At 46.3% G+C, this 23,602-nt stretch overlaps 1 protein-coding gene across 1 annotated transcript in view; it reads left to right on the top strand.

Moving 5' to 3' along the window:
• LOC119384141 (uncharacterized) overlaps nt 1–23,602 on the top strand; it is a 169,881-nt gene that overhangs the window by 107,231 nt on the left and 39,048 nt on the right. Inside the window, exon 3 of the mRNA XM_037652434.2 lies at nt 769–922. Within this exon, the coding sequence (XP_037508362.1) occupies nt 769–922 (154 nt within the window). The remainder of the gene's footprint in view (nt 1–768; nt 923–23,602) is intronic.

Here is a 23,602-nt window from a genome sequence, read left to right on the forward strand (position 1 = left end):
AACCAGTGCACATTGTTTACAAGAGACATTAATGATTTTGCCCTCCCCAGGCCAGGCCCCATCTGCCGTCGTACTTGGGCAGTGGCAGTGCACTCTTTCGCATGCCTTTTCGCAATTCAACAACATACTCCACAGATCCCGGTATAGTGTCTTATTTCCCTTGTATGGACCACCTTGGTGACAAACATGCAAACTTTTTTTTGAAAGAAGGCCTTTCTTTCATCTTATAGCATAAACGAGTAATTTATGAAGTGGTGTCAGGTTTCGAGAAACATATCAGTACTGACTGACCTACAGAATGAGTGAAATCTGTTAACTCATGGTGACCACATGGGGTGCTTCATGAAAGAAAAATGCTTGAGACCAGTCGTGTCTGTGTTAGCGCATGAGCGTATTTAAGAAAATAAAAAAAATATGGGGCAAAGGCAGTCATGTGGGCCAGGCCACTAGCAGGAGGACTGCGGGCCGTGCGTTTGATACCCCTGCACTAAAACAAGAATGTGTGCAGTTTAAAATACCTTGCTTGGCGCCTCCCAACAGCGGACCCGCTTCACTATAGCAGGTGCGTCCCGAAAGCGGACTGCAAAGAATCTACCAGGCAGCTCCACATACCGATTAGTTTGTGCAACCCAGCTGAAATATGCTCAGTTGCATTGCTGTGGCCACTTCCTTGCATCCGCATTGTCACACTTATTTAGCACTGGAAGCTTAACAGATGTGCACTTTAGTGTGTCTATCCGCAGTGAACAATGCCCTTTGCCTTTGCAGCGGAAGTATTGTACACACGAGACTGCCTGTCCAATCTGGAGGCATATCGGCACGACATCCCGGCGGACACTTACGAGGGCTGCCGGCCTGCAGCTGAGAGCCCCAAGCTGGCTGTCTACGTTGACAATAACATTAAGGAGCTCGAGCTGAAACGGTAAATTTTTTTCTTAAAATAGATGGAGCAAGAACTCCCTTTGCCGCTCAAAGTATGTACAGGTCCTCAAAACCCCCTAAAAGCCTTTGAAATTGTTTGGTACATATTCACGGTCCTTGAAAGTCCTGTAATAGTTTCAACGAAAGAAGGGGAATTCCAAGGACTCGTTTTTCTTTGTTAGACTCAACATTAATGAGAATTAACAATGAAGCTTGGCTTGATTAGTTCTCATCAATGTAATTGTTTTTGTTTCTCGAAAACCCGTGACATTTTTGGACAAATGCTGTCTGTCTAATATTCACCAAGTGACCTGCCTTTTATGGTAAAAATGCTTTTATCTGACGAGCTGTCTACTTTAGAAGTAATACACCAGTGCATGTCCTAATTGTACTTGGTAATGCACCGTGATTGGAGGGATTTGATTGGTGATTGCTCTCTCCTCACCTCATCTTTCCACCTTTCTTGGTTTACCTCCTGACTACACCTTCAACGTGTAGGCTTGGATGTGTTGGTAATTCATTTTACCAGAGTCCTTCAATACTTTTACTGGTCATGAAGCTCCGCCGTAACTTTATGGGGGAGCTTTGTGCGCTGCAAGCGGTGGCCGCGGTGCGGCGCTGCGTCGAGTCTGTTGGCATCGGGCAGACGGCAGTGAAGGCGGCTGCCGGTGTCAGTGCAAAATATATTGGCGAGTCAGCGCGCAGTTTTCTCCTTATGTCCTGTATTGTGCCTAGTGTGTTGTGCCTGACGGTTGGAAAGGATGCCGCGTACCTGCTGCGTACCCTGGATCCTATCAGGATACAAGGGAAATGACGAAAAGCTGTCGGTGCTCTGGCTGCCTAGAGATAGCGAACAGCGGGAAATGTGGAAACGCGTCGACGAGAAACCGGTGGCTTCACATTTTACTGCCGCATTTGCATGTCTGCGAAAAGCACTTCGATGAGAGTGACATTGTTCGTGTGCACCAGTCGGAGGTGGTGCTGTGACTTTTGCAGACGCTGTGCTGAAGGAAAGAAAACGAGAGAGACAGGGATGTTAACCAGGTTGGCATAACCGGTATGCTACCCTGCATAGGGGGAAAGGATGGGGGAGATTGAAAGAAGAGTAAAGAAAGAGAGAAAAAAAGGAGAACACGAGGATTTTCGACGGCCTCCCGGCGTATTTGTCTAGCGTAAAAAAATTCACAGCATATCCACGGGTGAATGATGAAGAGCTTGGGCGAAGCTCCTGACGCAATCATGGTTACACCGTGAAATCTTAAGTGGTTTTGCCCAGCAGTAATCAAAGTGATAGCCCAGTACATCATCAAAGACATGAAAAACACTGTATATATTTATACAAGAAATTTTGTGGCAGCTAGATGTGGCTTCCGTCCCCCTTCATTATAACGGCTTTATGGTTGGTGAAGTGATGGATCGGTGATGGGTCATAGTGGGACGTTTGCAAAGACGAAGTAGTGGGCAGTTTGCAAAGGTGGCTTCCGTTCCCCCTTCATTATAATGGCTTTATGGTCGGTGAAGTAATGGATCGGTGATGGATTGTAGTGGGATGTTCGCAAAGACGAAGTAGTGGGCAGTTTGCAAAGGATCGGTGATGGGTCGTAGTATATGCTGCCGGTTACGCCTTACGCCGGACGCGTGACAAAGTTAGACTAAGAGGAGCTTCGCCCCTAAAACGTCCAGAGCTTGCCCGCCTACACAACATAAATGTAAAAGATACACACAAGGTATGTGCTGTGCATGTGTATCAGAGCAAACATCTGAACTAAATAAAAATATTTGATTGCGAGTGCGGTTTAAATTTGGTGAAGCAATGAAGAATTCCTAACCATCATGCAAAATAAGCCTTGTTCTGACACGTTAACTGTAGTTGTAATCAACACCTGATGAAGACCGAGACGCTTACGAATGCCGGAAACAAAGAAATCTAATTTAGTGGAAGTCGCAAGGTCTCTTAAGCATTCGCCTTAGACTGATCGAATGGCCATCTTCTTCTTCTGTCGATGTATTCATCCTCCCCCGCCTCCCTCTGAAAGCTGTCTGCAGCTAAGGTGGTTTTGCACTGCCTCCAGGATAGGAGACATTGTATGGGTTTTGCACCTCGCCTGTTTTTACACTGCCTCCGTGATCGGGCCAACGATCACGGAGGCAATGCAAAGCGACAATGTCATGTGATGACGTCATCGTGTGACGCCACGTTACGTGACGTCATGATGACATCACAAATTTTGGTGATCTGTGACGTCATCACGTGATGATTTTTTGCATTACTCGTGCTGACGCCGCCGACGCAGGACTCCGCCGGCGCCGATGGTCAATTTTCGTGTTTGATGAGGCATCTAAGGCCTCCGCTTAAAAAGAGTAAAAGAAGCACTGCGAAAACTACACAGTATTGCATGAGCGACCGAACTTTAAACGCGGCACGGTGCCGTAGTGATAAACCAAGGCGAAAGAAAACACAAAACCAGGGAAAAGCCCTATAAGGTATTTCTTGGTGCGGCTCAATTGCTAAATTGAAAGCACTGATTCATTCAAACTGACTGTTGGTTCGATAAATACGAGGCTATTTTAAGATATTTTTGTATACACACACCAGGTGTATATGCGTGTTCAAGAGTTGCAGCCACTGTACTTCAGCGAGGCATTAAGATCTGCCAGAGCCCTTCAAGGACTCTGGATCATCCACAGATTTCCACTAGATGCTTTGAGAAAACGGAAGAAACATGCTTTTATTGCGGTAGTGTATCGCACAGCGGAGGCAGCATGCATTTGTTGCCGACGAATTTCGTGCTCCAAGGCCTCATTCGATGCTAAATTGCACTCTATTAGAGCTTCCCCGAATGTACCTGAAGGTAATACTGCTCTGAAGATATAATCAACGTTGACGGGTACATTTAATCATGTTTTTCAGTTCTGATGCGTGCTGTAGAACTGCAGCGTCGGCTCCGCACCGATGCCTCCACACGGCGAGGGCGCCTCTAGCGGCTGCTCCTGTCCCTCTATCAAACTTTCGCGGAAGCTTCATGACCAGTAAAAGTATTGAAGGACTCTGATTTTACTACAGTAAGCCCTTGTTACAATGAAATCGCTTTACTCGAAATGTCACTTTATTCGAAATTTCTTCTAGTCCTGACTTATTTAAGCCACATTACTCGATGCGCATGAAGAGCTTGACCCACTTAGAACAAAGTGGCGAACGGAGCATCTCCGAGCGGTGGCAACCTTTTTGCGCATGCAATGCTTCCGACGTCTCATGCAGGCACAGAACAGGCCACAAAAGTGCCAAACCCATGACGGCCGAGTAATGGGTACCAAGCGAGTACCCAGTGCTCCCTGTTTGAAGTAGCGGACGCATTTTTCCGACTTCAACAATTTGGACTTGATGGATATTTCGGACTGCATAAATGCAACATCAAGGTTCCCATATCACTAATACATTTTCGCGACCAATTTTTCGGACGAATTTATGCCCTAAAGTTTTTTTTTTTTGGACTGAATTGCTCGTTTTGAGCCATGTCGCTTGATTTTGAAAGCCGACATGTTGTATTTTGCGCCGGCTTGGTCAAGTTCGGCTTCCAATGGCCAGTTTTTTTGCCACCAGGGTTGAGAGCGTGCGTGCAATCTTCTAGTATAGGTGGCCATGCCCGCTCTTCCTTGGCTGGCAAAACACTCTAGGGGACGCAACTCTTTTTTTTTTGGTCAGCCTTATCGCATAATTAATATGCCGGTAAGGGTTTCTTTGTGTGTGTGTTTGTTCTCTCGTCATTCCCACGACCTACAGTACTCCTGACCTGCACAGATAGCTTTCTCTTATGGGAGTGCGTGTCCCAGCTCTCGTTGGACCGCTCACCGTTGGTGGTGCTTCTATAACCTGTTCGTGTGCAGAGCACCTCTGGGTTTTGGGCACAGTAGGTGGAAAGAAAACACTAGGGGTAGTGTATGTGTAGATGGGGAATAACTACAGAGAAAAGAATCGGGGAGATAGTGGATTGCATAATGTCACGGATCTCTGGACAACAGTCAGCCAGAAGGAACGGATGAGGTGAGAGCGTTAGACACACCTATTTTAATTACACACACACAAAAAAAACACATTATTACCCAAAACCACTGCAAACGTATAAAAAATACCGGCACTAAATAAGGCTATCACAACAAGAACAAGTGAAGGAAGCAAACTTCTATACAGTACGAAGCGTTTGTCCCTAATCAACTCACGGCGTTCTGTGCTGATGCAAGATGAGGCGAGGCATTGCGGGGCTATGGACGTTGACGTCAGCGTTCGAGTCGATGCCACAGGCTTGGCCGGTTGCAGAACGCGAGCTGGCGTTGTGCTTGAAGCTGGGAGGCTCGGAGTTCACTGACCTTAGCATCGACTTGCGCTGGTCAATGTTTCTTGGGAACAGGACTGGCTCAGGAGAGGCCTACGGAGCGGTGCCGTAGGACGAAGCGCTCGGGACACAAGCCGATGACGCTCCCTGGCCTCTGCAGGTGTTCGTGATGGCCGTCTAGTTCCTAGGACGTGTCTTTGAACGGCCGGTGACTACGGTGCGATGCCATAGAGCGATGGAGCACGAGACTACGGTGCGTTGCTGTAGAACAAAGGGAGCCGGAGTGCCCGGAGCAAAAGCCGGCGACGCTCGTGCCCGCCTCACGCGTTCACGATCGAACACCCAGGGACCCACTGCCCACGTCAGCTTCCTCTTTTATATCGCCCACTTCGTTCTCCTCTTCTATTCTCTTCGTTCAACTTCATGTTACGCTTGATGTCTTATTTTTCTTCTATGACATTTTCCCTGTCACCTCTTACAAGTGACAATGGCCCCCTACTTCGAGTTTGCTCCGGAAGAAAACTGCTTCAAACCTCCGATATCTTCACACGAGTAACAATCCAATGTTCTCCATGATGAATCTCAAGCTAACACTTGAACACCACCCCACTCTAATAGGCTGACCGCTCAGCAGCAGTTTCGGGACACTTCATCAAGACACTGGAATCGGTCACAGTTCGCCTTCTTCAAAATAACTTTATATAAAACACATTGGTAAATCAACACCGAACTAGGTTTGCTCTATGCACAAGCTTATTACTTCATCACAAGTCCTTTAGTGCATGCCAACCAATATAAGTGTTCAAGCCTAAGTCTTTTCTTTCGCACCTTGCGCACCTTATGCGACTTTCTTCAGCGTTTTCTAACTGCGTGCCGTTGCGAACGCCCAGTAGAACCCCTGCTCTTATTCCTTCTCGCACTCATTGAACGCCGCATCCACACAACTCTTCTATGATGTGTCGTTACACGTCTCCGGCTGAGCATTTGCGCAACCCTCTTAGCATCCGGGTATCGGTGTTCAATTTTCGGGTCGGTTTTCTTTGTACTTCGCTTTACTCGAGCAACACCGTGAGACTCAACCCAATCAATGAATCTCACACTCTCCTGTATTACTGTCCCTTGCGTATACGGTGTGCTTCCTCCTTCGAGCCGCATACTTTTCAGTGATGTGCACCTCTCGATTTCTGCGACGCCTGACAAAACCGCGATCATTTGCTCAGTTCGTTGATCAACAGTATCGGCGTTCCACTCATGAACAACTTCATTACTGGATCTACAAGCCGCATCTGAGTGCACTTCTTTGATATTGCTAATTACTAGTCTATTTCCTCTTATACAGCTCCCATGGTCGCCAGTAATTTCTTCTCCCGAATCACAGCTGTGAGCACTAGGCTCTCCAAATTCCTGCAGTAACTCCACCCTTGGAATTCCTTTGTCCGGTCTAAAGTCTGTGACTATTGCCAAACCCAGTTCGCGCTCCCAACCTTGACCTAAGGCTGTCCGCTCAAACCGATGCAGGTACACATCCGGATCATCTCTTCTGTCGTGAAAAGGAGCTATAACCATTCTGGGACAGGCTCGCATCGATCTAGAAGGTTCTGTTTCTATTACCGAGGCCCTCTTATCTGTGCTTCTCTTGCTACCTCCCTCCAAAGTCCGCTGTTTCCACAGAATAAACTCCTTCTCGCGTTTAATCCTCCTGGTGTCGCGTTCCTCTTCTTCGCGTCTCTCCCCTCGTGCCTGCGCTCGCTTATCTGTCAGCCTCTTTTCCTCGCAATCGTATAACCTCATCGCTTCCTCACTCGACATGCCAAGCTTCGCAGCGAACTGTAATATCTTCGCCAAGTCCATTCTTTCTGCCTCACCGAAATCCGCGAGATCCACAACAAAAAAGAAAAAGAATACTGGCAGGCTCGCCACTTATTTTTGCCACGGATCTCCGGGCAACAGTCGGCCAGAAGGAACAGACGAGGCGAGAGCGTTAGACACACCTATTTTAATTACACACACACAAAACAAAAACACATTATTACCCGAAAGCACTGCAAACGTATAAAAAATACCGGCTTTAAATAAAGTTATCACAACAAGAACAAGTGAAGGAAACAAACATCTATACAGTACGAAGTGTTCGTCTCTTAATCAACTCACGGCATTCTGTGCTGATGAAAGATGAGGCGAGGCATTGCGGTGCTACGGACGTTGACGTCGGCGTTCGAGTCGCCGCAGGCTTGACCAGTTGCAGAACGCGAGCTGGCGTTTTGCTTGAAGCTGGGAGGCTCGGAGTTCACTGACCTTAGCGTCGACTTGTGCTGGTCAGCGTTTCCCGGGAACAGGACTGGCTCAGGCGAGGCCTACGGAGCGGTGCCGTAGGACGAAGCGCTCGGGACACAAGCCGATGACGCTCCCTGGCCGCTGCGGGTGTTCGTGACGGCCGTCCAATTCCTAGGACGTGTCTGAACAGCCGGTGACTATGGTGCAATGCCGTAGAGCGATGGAGCACGAGACTACAGTGCGATGCTGTAGAACAAAGGGAGCCGGATCGCCCGGAGCAAAAGCTGGCGACGCTCGTGCCGGCCTCACACGCTCACGATCACCCACTTCATCCTCCTCTTCTTCTATCCTCTTCGTTCAACGTCATGCTACGCTTGATGTCTTCCTCTTCTTCTATGACATTTTCCTCGTCACCTCTTACATGTGACACATAAGTATGGATATTAAGGAATTTGGTAATGGGGCCGAAATCATCCTTCTAGGGGACATGAATGCCCACATACATGACCTTGACGGATATTTAGACACTAATGGAAAGTTATTGCTAGATCTCTGCGAGCAACATAATCTTGAGAGCGTTAACACGGGGCCTCATTGGGATGGGCAGGTCACGTGGGAAGTCAAAAACAAGCAATCAAGTATTCATTATTGTCTCATAACTGAAGGAGTTTATCACAAACTGAGAGAAATTGAAATAGACGAGGAAGGGATTAACAGCTTGGGTAGTGATCATAAATGCATAACATTACAAATGGGATATGAAACTGGAAATAAGAGCATAGAGTCAAAGTTTGGCAGCTCGTATTTAAGTGACAAACAAATAGCAAATATAGCCGCAAGAGTCGAAGAAGAGGTAGGCAAGATACGAGGCAAGGCCGGGGGGTATAGTGAGCTGTTACATCTAATGACGAAGGAGATAGGGAAAGAGAAAGAAGCTATTTGCTGGAAAGGAAAGAGGAAGTTGGTGGAACAAGGAAATCCGGGAAGCGATCGAGAAGTGACGTGAAGAATCATGGGAGCATAGACAGGCAATAAAGGAGAAGCGGCCGCAGGACGAAGTCAACAAAATATGGTAAATATATTTAGAGGAAACATCCATTGTACAGAAATTGGTCGAGGCAAAAATTAAAGGTGAAAGTGAATGCTGGGTAACAGAGATTCACGAAAATAGGAAGGCCATGTCTAGCATATCTTAGAGCCACATAAAAGTGCTAGGTAGGAAGTCTGTCACAATGCAACAACTTATCGTAGCTGAAAAAGGAAATCAGTTGGAAGGGTACGATTCGTTTAAAAAGATCGTCCAAGGGATTTCCCCGGTGAGTAAAAGTGTGGCGGAGAGAGCAACTGAGGAAGAGCTAGTACTGGAGAATTTCAACTGGAAAAAGGCCGAAGGAACAATACCAAAGTGCACTGCTCCGGGTTTAGATGGTGTTCCCGTCAGCCTCATTAACGAACTAGGACATAACACTGAAGAGGCGCTGTTGAAAGCCGTAGAAAAGTGCTTACAGGACAGGCAAATACCGGACAGTTGGCGAAAAAGTAGAATGAACTTAATAAAGGCAAGGGAGAAAAGGTTAACATTCGCTTGACCGCTAACCATTACATCGGTACTGCACAGGTTGGGGGTGCAGGCAGTAAAAATAAAAATAGAAATATGGGCAGAACATAACGATATATGCTTTAAGAGAGTTGATTGTTGGGCTAGTTGGTCTTTAGACATGGGAACCATCGTTAAAAGTGCAACACCACACAACACGGGAGAAGACCAGATGAGCACAGGTGCAATGCCCGTCTGGTCTTCCCTTGTGTTGTGCGCTCTTAATGATGGTTCCCATGCCTAAACATAACAATATTTTGGCAGAACTTTAGAATGGATTTCGAGTCGACAGGCGGTTAGACTATTTGTTCTTACTGTGTATAGAAATATCTAAAATAGAAAACAGGCCCTTGTATGTGGCATTTCTAGACATCACTGGGGCGTATACCAACGTTAATCAGGAAATATTGTGGGATATATTGAAAGGAATGGGCATAGGCGACGACTATATACAGCTTCTGAGGGAGATATACCAAGAAAATACAGTTTCCATAGAATGGGAAAGAATGAGTAGCAAAGAGAACATTGAGATTAGCAAGGGGCTGAGACAGGAATGTCCTTTGTCCCCGCTGTTATTCATACTGTACATGGTAAGGATGGAAAAAGCGCTAGAATGGTAGCAACATTGGTTTTAATCTATCACACAAACAGGGCGGCGTGATGATTGAGCAGAAGCTTCCAGGCTTATTTTATGCGGACGATATTGTCTTATTTGCGGACAGCTGAGATGACATACAGCGGCTGGCAGATATATGCGGAAGGGAATGTGAGGCTTTAGGACTAGGATTTAGTGCAACAAAATGTGGATTGATGGTATTCAATGATCACGAAGACCATGCGGTCTTTATACAGGGCCAAAAAATACCGAGGGTAAGCGAGTACAAGTACCTCGGAGTATGGGTAAATGAGGGGGATAGATATATGGAGGTACAAGAGAAAGCATCGGTAGCAAAGGGAAAGAGGAATGTTGCAATTATGAAGCACAGAGCTTTATGGGGGTACAATAGGTACGAGGTGCTTCGAGGGCTGTGGAAGGGTGTGATGGTCCCGGGGCTTACATTTGGGAACTCAGTGGTGTGCATGAAGTCAGAGGTACAATCAGGAATGGATGTAAATCAAAGGACTGTGGGATGCCTCATGTTGGGTGCTCACGGGAAGATGACAAATGAGGCTGTAAAGGGCGATATGGGATGGGCATATTTTGAGGTGAGGGAGGCACAGAGCAAAATAAGGTTCGAAGAAAGGCTAAGGAATATGAAGGAGAGTAGATAGGCAGAGAAGGTGTTCCGTTATTTGTATAGGAGGAGCGTGGGCACACAGTGGAAAAAAAGAACTAGGAGGCTCAGTGGTAAATATACGGCTGGTAGTGTAAGCAGTATGTCAACAAAGAACGTTAAGTGAAAAGTCAGAGAAGCGGAGAGGATTTACTAGACGGCAGCTATGGAGAAAAAACCGGCTTTGAGTAACTACCGAAAGGGCAACAATGAAATAAGGAGGGAGGCATTTTACGATAAGTCAAGGGGAAGCGCTTTACTTTTTGAAGCGAGATTGGGTTGCCTTAGAATGGGTAGTTATAAAGCGAGATTCAGTAAAGAAGAACAATGCATGTGCTGCGGGGAAGATAAGGAAACAGCGGAGAATGTTCTCATTGAATGTGGAGACATCCACCCATGTGTACGTTTGGGCACGAGCCTACATGACGCCTTGGGTTTTAGAGACAATGGAAAGCTGAGAGAGAGAGAGAGAGAACGTTTATTTACACCCGTCGAGAATGACGGGGGAGGAGGCTTTGGCCTCTGTCCCCGTTCATCCCCCTAGCCGTCAGCCGGAATCCCTTGGGACTCTGCGGCGGTCAGGGCGAGACCGATGACTTTACGTTGTTCTTTGGCATCTTGGCTGCGTAATAAGGCCTCCCAAGATTCTACATTTCTGCTTGGCTCGTTGTGGCAAGGGCATGTGCAGACCATGTGCACTAGACCCGCAGTGCTATTACAGTGCGCACATCGGGAATCAAACACTTCCGGGTGCCATTTACTGTACAGGTGAGGGTTTGGAAACACCCCGGTTTGCAATTTTCGCCACATTATTTCCTCATTTTTGTTCAGCTGTTTAGCTGCCTCTGGATAGATCTTACGGTGGGATTTATAATGTGAGGTGATTTCATGGAACGTTCTTAGTTCGTCTCCTGTGGATAGGGGTTGCTCGAGTGGAGGCGGCGAGTCAGCGGCGATCGACCGGAAAGTGAGCCCTCGGGCGATTGAGTGCGCCTTCTCGTTCCCCTTCAGACCTCGATGGGTCTGGGACCATATCAGTGAGGTGTGCTCTGCAGGTACTGGTCCTTGTCTCAGAACTTTGGCGGCTGCAGCAGAGTCATAGTTCTTAATGGCCCATGTCATAGTTCTTAATGGCTGACTTAGAGTCGCTGATAATCAATCGTGTACCTTTTTGTTTTATCGCCAGAGCAATCGCAAGTTCTTCTGCCTCAGTTGCAATTGTGTTTTTAAAGGTGCAGCACGAGACCAGGTCCCCACGCTCGCGAACCACCACCGCTGTGTATGCTCCTCTTCTTTCGTATTCAGCAGCGTCCGTTTAAAGCACGTCGGATCGACCTTCAAGTTTGACCTGTAGGGCTACAGCTCTTGCTTTGCGTCTGCCTTCGTGAAACACCGGATGCATGTTTTTCGGCAGCGGTGTAATTTTGAGTCTGTCCCTAGTTGATTTAGGTATGCCAGCTGTCTGTCTGGAACACTCCGTGGGTTCGAACCCCAAGCGCTCCATGATTTTCCTTCCTGTTTTACTTCTCAAAAGCCTTTGATGCTGTGACCAGGGTGTCGGAACGGAACAAAAACCGGAAACGAAAAACGAAAAAAAAACGATATTTTTGACCGGAACGAAAACGTAACCGAAACTTTATCTATTATTTCGTTCTTTTCGGTTCACGAGAAAACTTGGCAGTCGGAACAACTGAGCTCATGCAATGTGAGCATATCTCAGGAAGGAATTCCAAAGTAAAGATATGTTGAAATTGTGCGAAAAACGAAAACAGTGGCAACCAGAGATGTTTATATTAACACAAGTGGACTTTTGCGCGCCTGTCGCCTGTCACACAGGCCAAAGTGCAGAGGGCATTGTCGGCGCTGAAGTTTGTTACAGCGAAAGTTGTTATGAGATCACAACAGCCGATTTTGGCGCCATAGTTTCCCGTCACTGCTGGTGTCCGTGTCCGCTATCACGTGATATAAGAAAACATTAAATGAGAAAGAATTTTTTTTTGTGATCGGATGGGATTTTAACCCGCCCCTCTGCGTGGCAGTCGGGTCTTCCACCAGTGCCACGCTGGTGCTTGTAACTCCTTCGCAAAAATACTCTATACAGGCGTCATTTCGGGCAAGGAATCGTGTCGTGTTAACCTATGTAATATAGCGTGGCAGAAGAGTAAAATAACAACCAGTCATCACACAATGCTAATAGCGCAAAGAGTGTGTGGTTTAATGCTTCCCACCAGTGTTGCGGAGTTGCCCCACCAGAATTGGAATGACTCCGGAATCATTCCACACTTTCGCGACCCCGGAATGGAATGAACACAATGCTTGGACGAGTGGAATGGGAATGTTATTAAGCACCTTCTGCATGCAATGCAATCGGAATGGAATTACGTCTGTTTCCGAAAATAGAGCACGTTTTCAAACATTAGGAAGTCAGAGCCTCGAATTTTTTTAAAATGGCTTGGTTGATTACAAGCACGGTACATTTATAGGCAACGCGCCTACTACAAACCGAGGCATCATTTAGTGTACAAACAAACGGATTATCCCAGCAGATACCGAAGGGAGAAACAAATTGCCCCTGCGCGTTGGTTCCCATTGATACCCCCACACGAAAGTGGCCGATACTCCATGCACAGCCTGATCTTTATCTCACGAGCAGTTTAGTGCCTGACACATGTAAATAACTTTCTGCGACAAGGAAGAGACTGCATACCTGCGCACACACAAAAAGTTCTCCTCACCCCATCCATGCTTGCGAGGCGTGTTTGACAAGCGTGAGTGCTGCAGAGCAGTGCGGCCCAGTGTTCCGTATTCGATGCAAAGGCACAGGTTGTCCTAGCGGTGCACTGTTCCAACTAATACCAGAAGATCTAGAGGGTTTTGTTCCCCATTACCCAAATCTTAGATTTCTCCATATTCACGACCGCTCAAGATGCGTGGAAAAACTGCTTAGTCTTCTTGAATACTACTTTTGTATAAGAATACGCTATGTCGTCATTTCAGCTCTAACACGTTTAAGCTTAAACAATATTAAAACACCACCATTTGTTCAAGCATGCTGACCATGCAAATACTATAGGTAGCGGGAGAACTGCCCCTATGGGAATTAGTAAGGTGGTTGTACTGCATGAGATATGTCGCCAAGCTGCTATCCGTCGACCTTGATAATGTGTTTTGCGTACTTTTGCAGTTCCTATATAATGCATCTGATGACATCAGCTTTATGCGGCGTTCATTCTTAACTCGATAAAAGTCTCAAGGTGCCTTTCCTACGTTGAAGAGTTACAGGAATGGAATTGAACTGCCCGGCCATTCCTAGAGTGGGAATGGGCTAAGTTTTTCATTCCGAGTAATTGAAAGGAATGGAATTGCGGTAAGTTCTAATTCCCCGGAATGGAATGGAGGTGCCCATTCCGCAAGAGTGTTTCCCACCCACTGCAAAGAGCTCAGCCATAAATCTTCATCATCATCAGCCACAGCACAGTCTTCACATAATGACTAATGACCTACACATGTGTAGCGGGTACCACGATTCTCCGAGGAATGACGAAAAATGGCATAATGGGAACTTCGCTACTTCAGATAAATTGCGATGGTTTATGATGTAGTGGGTACCTTCCATGTATACTTGTATTAGTTGCTTCAAGAGACTACAACGGGCTCTACAAAGCCCGCTCTTCCAGCTTTCGCTGTGACTGTGCGGCGTGTTCCGCGCAGGCCTGGCAATCTTTTTATCAGAACAGCGGTCTTGCACATCAGAGAGTACACTCAATGACGTGCTGCTTCTGAGATCGTGCTCACTCCCTTCACAGAAAGCATTGAGCCCACTAAAAAAATTCGTATTTGTCCTTTGAGAAAATAAATACTATGACTTTGAAATTAATACTGGTTTCTGCTAGTTGGTAGGCATTTGTGGTACAGTTACGTGCGCTTCTCTGAAGAACGTGTTTTACCCTTCTCCCACTTTCTTAATAGGAGGGCAAGTAACTACATCATAAATCCAACGTGTTTTATGATTTCCTGAACTTCAACTTTTTGCATACGAACCGTTACGGAACATTTTTTTTTCGTTCCGGAGCAGAAACGGAACGGAACTTTTTGTGGTGGAACGAAACTAAAACCGAAACGAAAAACATTTCGTTCCGACACCCTGGCTGTGACATCGTGGCGGCTTCTATGAGCTCATCCAAAATATTGGAGACGCCCAGCCCAAGAAGTTTTACCATAGAGGTGTTCGGGGGAAGCCCTAGTGCAGTTTTGATGCCTTTTCTTATAATGACTTCAATTTTATCTTTCTCTGCTCTACCGGTTTAAGATAAGGGGCAACGTATAGTACACGGCTTATCACGAAAGTTTGAACCAACCTCAAAAGATTGGCTTCCTTCATCTCCGCAAATTTGTTAGAAATGCGCTTAAGCAGGCAGCACGTCTGGTTTGCACTAGCTTCGAGTCTCCGGATAGTTTCAGTGTTTTTGCCATTTGCTTCTATGCACAACCCTAGTATTCTAATACTGTCTACGGTTGGAATAGCATTGCCATTCACTCGTAAAGCAATATCACAACCCCTTCCGGGGGGATTGTTTCTTTTCCTTTGTTGTGATGGTAGGAAAAGTGCCTCTGATTTTTCTGCCGAGCATTTCAACCCTATCGGTTCGAGATATTTTTCTATGATATCTATAGCCCTCTGAAGTGTGCTTTGTTTGTCGCTTCTCCTGTTAATCCACAGCGTCACATCGTCCGCGTATATGGTGTGATGTAGGTTTTCGAGTCCGTCCAACTTTTCAGGAAGCCCGATCATCGCTAGATTAAAAAGAGTCTGAGAGAGGACGGACCCTTGTGGCGTCCCTCTGTTCCCCAATTTAATGTTTTCGAGCGACTGCCCTCCCATGCTGATGGTGGCTGTGCGATTAGAGAGAAAATCGCTTACGTAGTTGTATGTCTTGACGCCTACATTTAGCGCGCTAAGTTTCTCGAGTAAGGCTTCATGTTTGACATTGTCAAACGCCTTGGAGATGTCGAGCCCCACAATTACCTTGGTGTCAACAGTCTTTTTGTCTGTTATCTGCTCCTTCAGCTGTAGCACAATATCGCACGTCGATAGGTGTGATCTGAAGGGTACAGGTTTTGATCCTCCATGAACCTAGTCAGTCTTGTTTGAATGACATGCTCCATCAATTTTCCAACACGTGATGGAAATGGGTCTGAGATGCTCAAGACTAAGCTTCTTCCCTGGTTTCGGAATAAAGGCCATATTCGCAGTTTTCCAAGCTTCTCTCCCTTGTCCCAGCATTCTTGCATATAAGTGGCAAGGTGACGAATGGAGCCATCGTCAAGATTTCTGAGCATTCTGTTGTTGATTTTGTCCGGCCCGGCAGCCGTTTTTGTTTTGAGTCTGTTAATTTAAAAAGAGGCGTCATCTGTACTGGGTGCCGCTCTTCAGAAGTTATGCAAGCACCTCATGGCGCGTGCATTTGATATCCAGGTCGCTCGTCTTACAAACTCTGGCTTTCCGAGTGACGTGATTTGTTCCGTCTCGGAAAAACTGATAAGTAAGTTGAAGAAGCCTCATCACCATGATACTAGTGCCCCGGAAGTTAGCAAGAAAAAGAGGCATGCTGTCATTCCCTACCTACACAGAACCGCGCATGGTTTGAAAAACGTTGGTGCGCGGTATGGCGTAAACGTGTTGTTTTCAGCGCGCAATAAAATAGGCAGTGTGTGCGCTTGGGTAGATAGAGCGTTGTGTCAGAGGCCAGGGAAAGGGAACAAGTGTGTCACCAATCATGTTCACAAGTATGTGCCTTGTGCTACTGGCTTGGTATTCGCCATTCCTCTCTCTTGTGGCAGTGAATACGTGGGCCAAACGGGGCGCTGCCTAAACGTACGCCTATGTGTGCATGAACTGACACTTTCAGGTGCCGCTGTCACGTCGCATTTGGCATCCCATTGTAGATCATGTAGATGTGTGCCCCACATGCAGGAAACCACTATCAAATATAGACACGTAGATCAACGCACGCGTGAAATAGCTGAAGCCTTTTTTATTAGGTGCAACAACAAGTGCATAAGTCATCCTTCAATCATTCTTCTAGATGAGGAACACAGGTATCTGTTAGACAAGACATGATTAATCTGTTTGTGTTGTTACACCTGTGCTTGGTCTTGATGACTGATTGATCTGTATACATGTTCTTTCTTTTTCGAAAATAAATTTAGTTGTGAGTTCAGCGCTGTGTCTGTTTCTTCTTTCTGTCCGTGTTTAACCCGTTGCGCTGTCAATTATATTACGATGATTAGCACAGAATAAATGTAAATAACTAACCATCAATCTGGCACGCGTGGCGGTCTACGTGGAAGATAACTGTTAAGGCATTTGATTTCATCTTTATGCAAGTTAATCGACGGTTGGCTCACGCATGCACTACCACTGTTCTCGATATGCGATGCTTCAATCATCAGGCGCGTTTCTGCATTTCTATGCAGGTACAACACTGCACATTCATCGAATTTTGGCGTGCACTTACAATCTCGGCAATGTAAAGATAGATTAGAAGACTTAAGAGGGTGTTGAGGCGAGCTCGTTGGTACGGATCCATTAGAATGCAGCGCTTAAAGAACACAAACACTTAGAACGAAAACGAGGACGTCCTCGTCCTCGTTTTCGTTCTAAGTGTTTGTGTTCTTTAAGCGCTGCATTCTAATAGATTAGAAGGTGAGCCTCCTGTTAGCGATCTCTTGTGTTCCAACAATCTCTGGTTAATGCATCAGCCCATCTGCCCTACGTAGAAGCGGCCGCAGCTGAAAGGGACCTTATACACCACACTCGTACGGCAATCAGTGAATTTGTTGGTGTGTTTTACGAAACAAATATCGGTCCGCTTCTTGTCTTTACTCGCTCATTCTTCCTCTGCACAGCGGCACAAATCTTACCTATCTTATTGGCAGCCGTGAGAACAACAGTAACGCCGTATCGACTTCCTACTTTCTTTAGCCTGTGAGATACGCAATGAATGTACGGTATACCTACAACACGTTTCTTCCTATCGGTTTCTGCAACCATGCTTGGACTTAACACAATAGACTTCTTTAAACGTTCAGCAACCGTGGCCACTGCATCACGAGGATACCCTACATCTAAAAGACGTGTAACCTGTGCGTTAAAGCTATCACTCATTTTGTGCTCACACGACTTGGTGAGGGCTGATTTAAGGCAAGACATGGCGATGCCGTTTTTTACAACCTTCGAGTGCTTCGACGAAAAATTTAACAGCAGTTTCGAAGATCTAGGAGAATACTGCCAGCACACGTGGTTCATCTGGAATGTTAAAGAAATGTCTAGAAATTGTATTCCATTATTCTGAGGCACCTCTTTAGCAAAGCCCAGCCCTCCTCCATTTAATTCAAATTTTTCGCTCACTGAAGTTACCACCGTTTCAAAGTCCTCACCACTACAAAAAATCAAGTAATCGTCCACATAACGAAAAATCTTAATAACTGAATTACCTAAGGCGCCTTCCATCACTGCTACCTTCAGCCACTTTGTCAACGCCTCCCCGTGCATAAAACGAGAAGTGACGTGAGAAAGGTCATGTGACTTCCTCCGCGCTCTCTTTAAGTCTGTTTCACATGCCGCGATTGCAGCGCAGAAAATCGCTCGGTTCGCTCTATTCGCTCTGTTCGCAACCGCCGCTAATCGCGGTTTTGTTTCACATGGACCGCGAACGGTCTGCGATTTTCGCTCTGTGACTGGCGCGGCGCGCAAAGTTGCTTGCTGCCGTTGTTCGTGGCAGACACGGCATAATTTTCTAATGTAATGTAACAATCTGTGCGTTATGATATTCTGAAATTTTCATCACTGGTAGCGAAGAGCACGCGTGTTTTGCCATTTAAAAACACTTTCCAATCTAAATTCACTTGAGAATACGCAACAACGGCCTTAACCAAAACAAACTGGTTGGCGCAATTTCGACGGCTCGGCCGGGTCGGCACAATTTCGACGGGTCTGGAGTGAAAAATCGCTCCGCCGCTGCGAACAGCACGAAAAATTTCAAACATGTTGGTCACTCGCCGCTGACCGCTGCGGCGAGAGCGATCAGCCGTTTTTTTCGCTGCGAGCGAATTCGCAGCCTGGAAATCGCTCTGTTTTGTGTCGTGAAACGGCCTTTACTCCACCGCTGGCGGCGGAGCACCAAGAACTGCTCTCGGCTGCCCTCGGCGCCGAAAACGTCCTCCTCCTCGACCAATAAAACACAACGCTCCCGCTCCTGCCTGACCACTGGAAGGCGCCGCAACTCGCGAGAGCACTTTGAGTGCTCTGGAGAACGCCCAATGGAGAACGCTATTGAGAAATTGATCCCTACTATTTCCACAAAGAAAAACGATTCCGCCTGTGCTTTCTTTGTCAATGCCTGGCATGCCGACAGCAGTCCGACGCTGTGACAAAAGAATTGGTCGGTGCGAGCTCTGGGAAAACGGCGCTGTAGGTCGACACTAGGTGACTTTAGTTGTGTTCATCTGTCGTCAAGAGATGGCGCCACCTCTGACTATATATATACACGGGCGCACGCTGGAATAAAGGAGTTCTTGTATGGCATGGGTTGAGTGCGTTCGTTGTCAGTTGCGCCGCGTACCGACACTACAATCTGGCGACGAGGGTGGGACCACACCGCAATGGGCTTCCGCCGCGCTTTCGCTGCCGGCCCCCTTTCTCGCCACTCCAGCTGGATACGCCTCTTCGAGAATTTTCTTGTCGCGTCCGGAGCTGCTGACCTGCTTGCGCCGCGCCGTTGAGCCCTGCTGCTGCACTGCCTTGGCCCTGAAGGACAACGCATTTTCGATGCGCTTACACCGTCGCCCACCACGCCCCAGTTATCAACGACTGAGCCATTGACTACCGACGCTACCGCAACCGGTGAAATTATAGACCGTGGTGTGGTCTCAAAGCAAGACAACAATTCTTCCAGACACATACGACGCGGCCCGCGAGATTCTGGCACGACATTTCGCCGGTGCACGCAACATTCGCCTAGAACGACATCACTTCCGTGAGCGCCGTCAGCTACATGGTGAGTCCATTCCCGACTTCGCCCTTGCGCTTCACGAACTGGCAGCCTCCTGCGATTTCGCCGAGCAAGCCAACGATAACATGTGCGATCTTTTCGTTACCGGAATTGCATCCCCGCAATTACGGTCACGGTTGCTCTTAGAGGGTGGCACGTTGACGTTCGACCGTGCCGTTTAAATTGCGCTACTCAGCGAGAGAGCCCAGCTTGAGTCTGAAGCTTTTGCGAACCCCGTTGAGCGCATCATACGCCAGCAGCCACGCAAGCATGATGATTCCGGACGAAGCACGGCTGATAGCCGCCGGTACAGCAGCGAGGCACGACCCCTTTTCAGAGCCGCCTTGCTTACCGCACGCTCGTCAAGCTAGCTCGCCATCTTCAGATACGGACGCTGCCAGTGTTCCGTACAGTGAAAATGCGCAGGTCTGTGGTAATTGCGGCAGACCTCATTGTGAACCGACCGCATGCCCGCTCGCTGTAGAACCTGCTTCGCATGCGGCCGCTATGGTCACTTTATGCGAGTTTGTCGTAGCTCACGCAGAACACGAGGACGACGCCCCACTCGCATCCAAGAAGTAGTTCCTGAACAAGGGGCAGCAAGTGGCATTAGCCTACTCACTGTTCACGAAGACAGGCGCACGGGCGTCTACATTGATGCCGTACAATAAGGATTCAATGGGGGCTAGTTGGTACTGCATCGTTCTTGTTCTGCGCTAAAAAATGTGACAGGGGGACGACACGGGAACACAGACGTGCACAAACTTTCAACTGTTTATTTGCGATCAAAGCTCGTCAATATATACACAGACATGAAAGGGCAAGACGCAGATACAGACGTGACGTAGAACATGAAAAGGCTTGCAAAATGGAAGAGGGTGCAAATCTACAGATTTCATGAAGACGCGTGTGTATTTACGTGATGGTTGTCTATGAAATTAAAAGCGGGGTTTCCCAGAGCCACGGAAGGAGAGCTTACGTATGTTGATTGATCATTTTTTTGCATGAAGTAGGCCTCCATGATTTCTCGCCCTTTTTTCGATTTGCTGTGTTCCAAAACCTTGGTGTCGCTGAACATAGGCTTACACCCGCAACGTGCGCAGTGTGCTGCTAAGTGCCCTGGAGACTGTAGCATTTCAGTCGCGTATCTATGTTCTCTTAATCTGATATTTAAGCATCGTCCCGTCTGTCCAATATATGATCTTTCGCACGTGAGGGGGATCTTATAAACTACGTTGTCCACACAATCCACATACCGGTTAGCATGCCTTATCTTGCAGCTGTTGCTAGATGGTTTTTCTTTTTCGGAATTAACTTTTTTGCAGAGCCCTTTCAATTTCAAAGGCGCTGAAAACACCACTTTTGTGCCGCGCTTTTCAGCTATCTTTTTTAGGCCATGTGAAATTTTATGTATGTAGGGTAACAGGGTCACCTTCTTCCTACCTTCATCTGTGTTTTTGGCTGCAACCTTTCCGCCGCTCAGGCCCTTCAAAATCTTTTCAGCGACGGACGCTATCATAGAAGGGGGGTAACCACTGTCTCTGAGTCTAGAGACTTGACGCATCATACTGTTCTTGATGGTATGGGGGCATGACTTTCGGATAGACTGGTTGACGTTGGAGCTAGCTATGGCCCGCTTAACTAATTTTGAGTGTCCCGAATCGTAAGGGAGCAAACTCTTTTCACTTCTCGGTTTATACTGATGTATTTATACTGATGTTGATGTCAGACAAAACTGGCTCATTCGTCATACTTGATGATGTAGGCTACAACAGGAAAGCGGAAGATGCAATGAACAAGAATTTCAATGAAGTTAATCAACTTGACCACAAGCGTCTTGAAGCAGCTAAGAAGAAAGTCATACGGCAGTGTGAAGACGCCGGCTTGGAAAAGCTGGTCAAAGAAATTAAGGCAGCTACCAATTTAACGCTTAACCCGTTTTTCTCAGTAAAAACCCACAAAGAAGGGAACCCCTTTCGTGCCATAGTCGAAGACAGGAACACTTGGCAACATGCTTTAGCAATCTACCTGCAGCAACAACTGTCCACGCTCCCATTGGATGACCCATTCCACGTTCGCAATTCCAATGAAGTGGTGGACTACTTAAGTCAAGGACAGACCGTAAAGTGCCTCTCCATAGATGTGAAGGAACTTTTTTACAATGTGCCACAGGACGCAGCCCTGCAGGCAGTTGAAGAGTGTATTGATGCCTACGGTGCGGTGAAGTTCCAAAATAGTAGTGGAATAGGTGTGCACGTCTTTTTGAATTTGTTGCGACTCTACCTCGAGGCCCTGTATGTTTCGTTCGCGGGAAAGGTGTTTTTACAGAAATCGGGGATTTGCATAGGATCTTGTTTAGCTCCCGCACTATGTGACATTTTTCTTGCAAAGGGTGATAGAATTCTGCACAATGAGCTTAGCAGCTTTGGAGCAGTAAAATGTTTTCGTTATGTTGATGACTTTTTAGTATGTTTTCCTTTTCATCAATTTCCAGAGCAAAATGTGTCGAGGCGTTTGCAAGAGCGCACCCGGGATTAGAATTTACAGTTTATTTATTTATTTATTTATTTATTCAAGTACCCTAAAGGCCCGAAGGCATTACATAGGGGGGACAGAACTATGAATAGTACAGTATAACACAGTTGCTAAACAACAGAACTCGGGAAAGAAATATCTAAGGTAATACACCAATACTTTCGTGGCAGCAATATCGATGTTCCATGAAAGTAAATACTGTGCAAATATGAAGTATAACTGTAATTTAAACACCTCAGACATTTACAAATGCTCTAATAATACATGCGGCACGACACAGTTTTTAACACACTTTAACACAATTTTTCAACAAGCAGTAAAATAACAGTAATCCAAACACCTCGGACATATACAAATGCTTCTTGAGCAATAAATACATGTGACACCAAAATACAACTAAGAAAAATAGAATTACGAATTGCATTTTAATGTGCAATGTGTCAAAAAAAAAAAAAAGGAAGTTCGACATGCAAAAATTTAAGCTTTAAAGTAACATTTCAGACCATTAACGAATGCATTATGATTAGTAATATCTGCAATGTCAGCAGGAAGCTGATTCCAGTAACGGATGGCAAGTAGTAGCGGGGAGTAAAAGAAAAGATTGGTACGGGTGAAGACGGGCTCGACTTTAAACTGATGATCAAGCCGCGAGGATACGCGATGGGCTTGTTTGATATGAAAAGCAGCGCGTGATGATGGATTGTGATAAATCTTATGGAAAAATGAAAGAAGCGTGACCAGCCTACGTTTTTCCAGAGGAACAAGATCAATTGAAGATTTAATTTCTGTTACACTTGATGTTCGCAGGTAGTTTTTGGTGATAAATCGAGCAGCTTTATTTTGTAGTGATTCCAATTTATGAATGAGGTATGCCTGATGCGGGTTCCAGATTAGTGATGCGTATTCGATTTTCGAACGTACCAAGGTGTTGTAAGCGAGAAGTTTAGTGGTGGTATTTCGCCGAACGAAGCCAAGTGTTCTAGATGCTTTGCTGCGTCTATCCATGTCAAATCAGATGACAAATGAACGCCCAAGTACTTGATAGAGCATGCTGAGGACGTATTGTTTAACGTGTAGTTGGATAATGCAGGGTTAGGTTTTGTCGAGAATCGAATGGCTTTGGTCTTGGTGACGTTAATTTCCATTTGCCAATCTTCACACCATGCACCGAGTTTGTCCGATTGTAAGTAGCAAGCATCCATAGCGCTAGTATTTTCTCTATAAATTACGCAATCATCAGCAAATAATCTCACTGTAGAACATAAAGCATTAGCAATATCATTAATATAAATTAAAAACAGGATGGGTCCGAGCACGGAGCCCTGAGGGACACCAGATTTAACATAGAGCAACGGGGATGAGTGATCATTTACAAAAACTGATTGGTAGCGGCTAGTTAAAAAATCGGTGATCCACTTAATAATTCTCATATTGATGTTGAGGCATTTTAGCTTGTGTATTAGGCGCAAGTGAGGAACCTTGTCGAAGGCCTTCGCAAAATCGACAAATATAGCATCGACATCATGTAATGAATGAATAGAGTGGTGTAGGTCAGTGATCAATTCAAAGAGTTGCGTCTCACAGGATCGACCGCGCAAAAATCCATGCTGATTTATA

Source organism: Rhipicephalus sanguineus, chromosome 2 (assembly GCF_013339695.2).
Source record: "Rhipicephalus sanguineus isolate Rsan-2018 chromosome 2, BIME_Rsan_1.4, whole genome shotgun sequence".
In the NCBI taxonomy this organism is placed as follows: domain Eukaryota; kingdom Metazoa; phylum Arthropoda; class Arachnida; order Ixodida; family Ixodidae; genus Rhipicephalus; species Rhipicephalus sanguineus.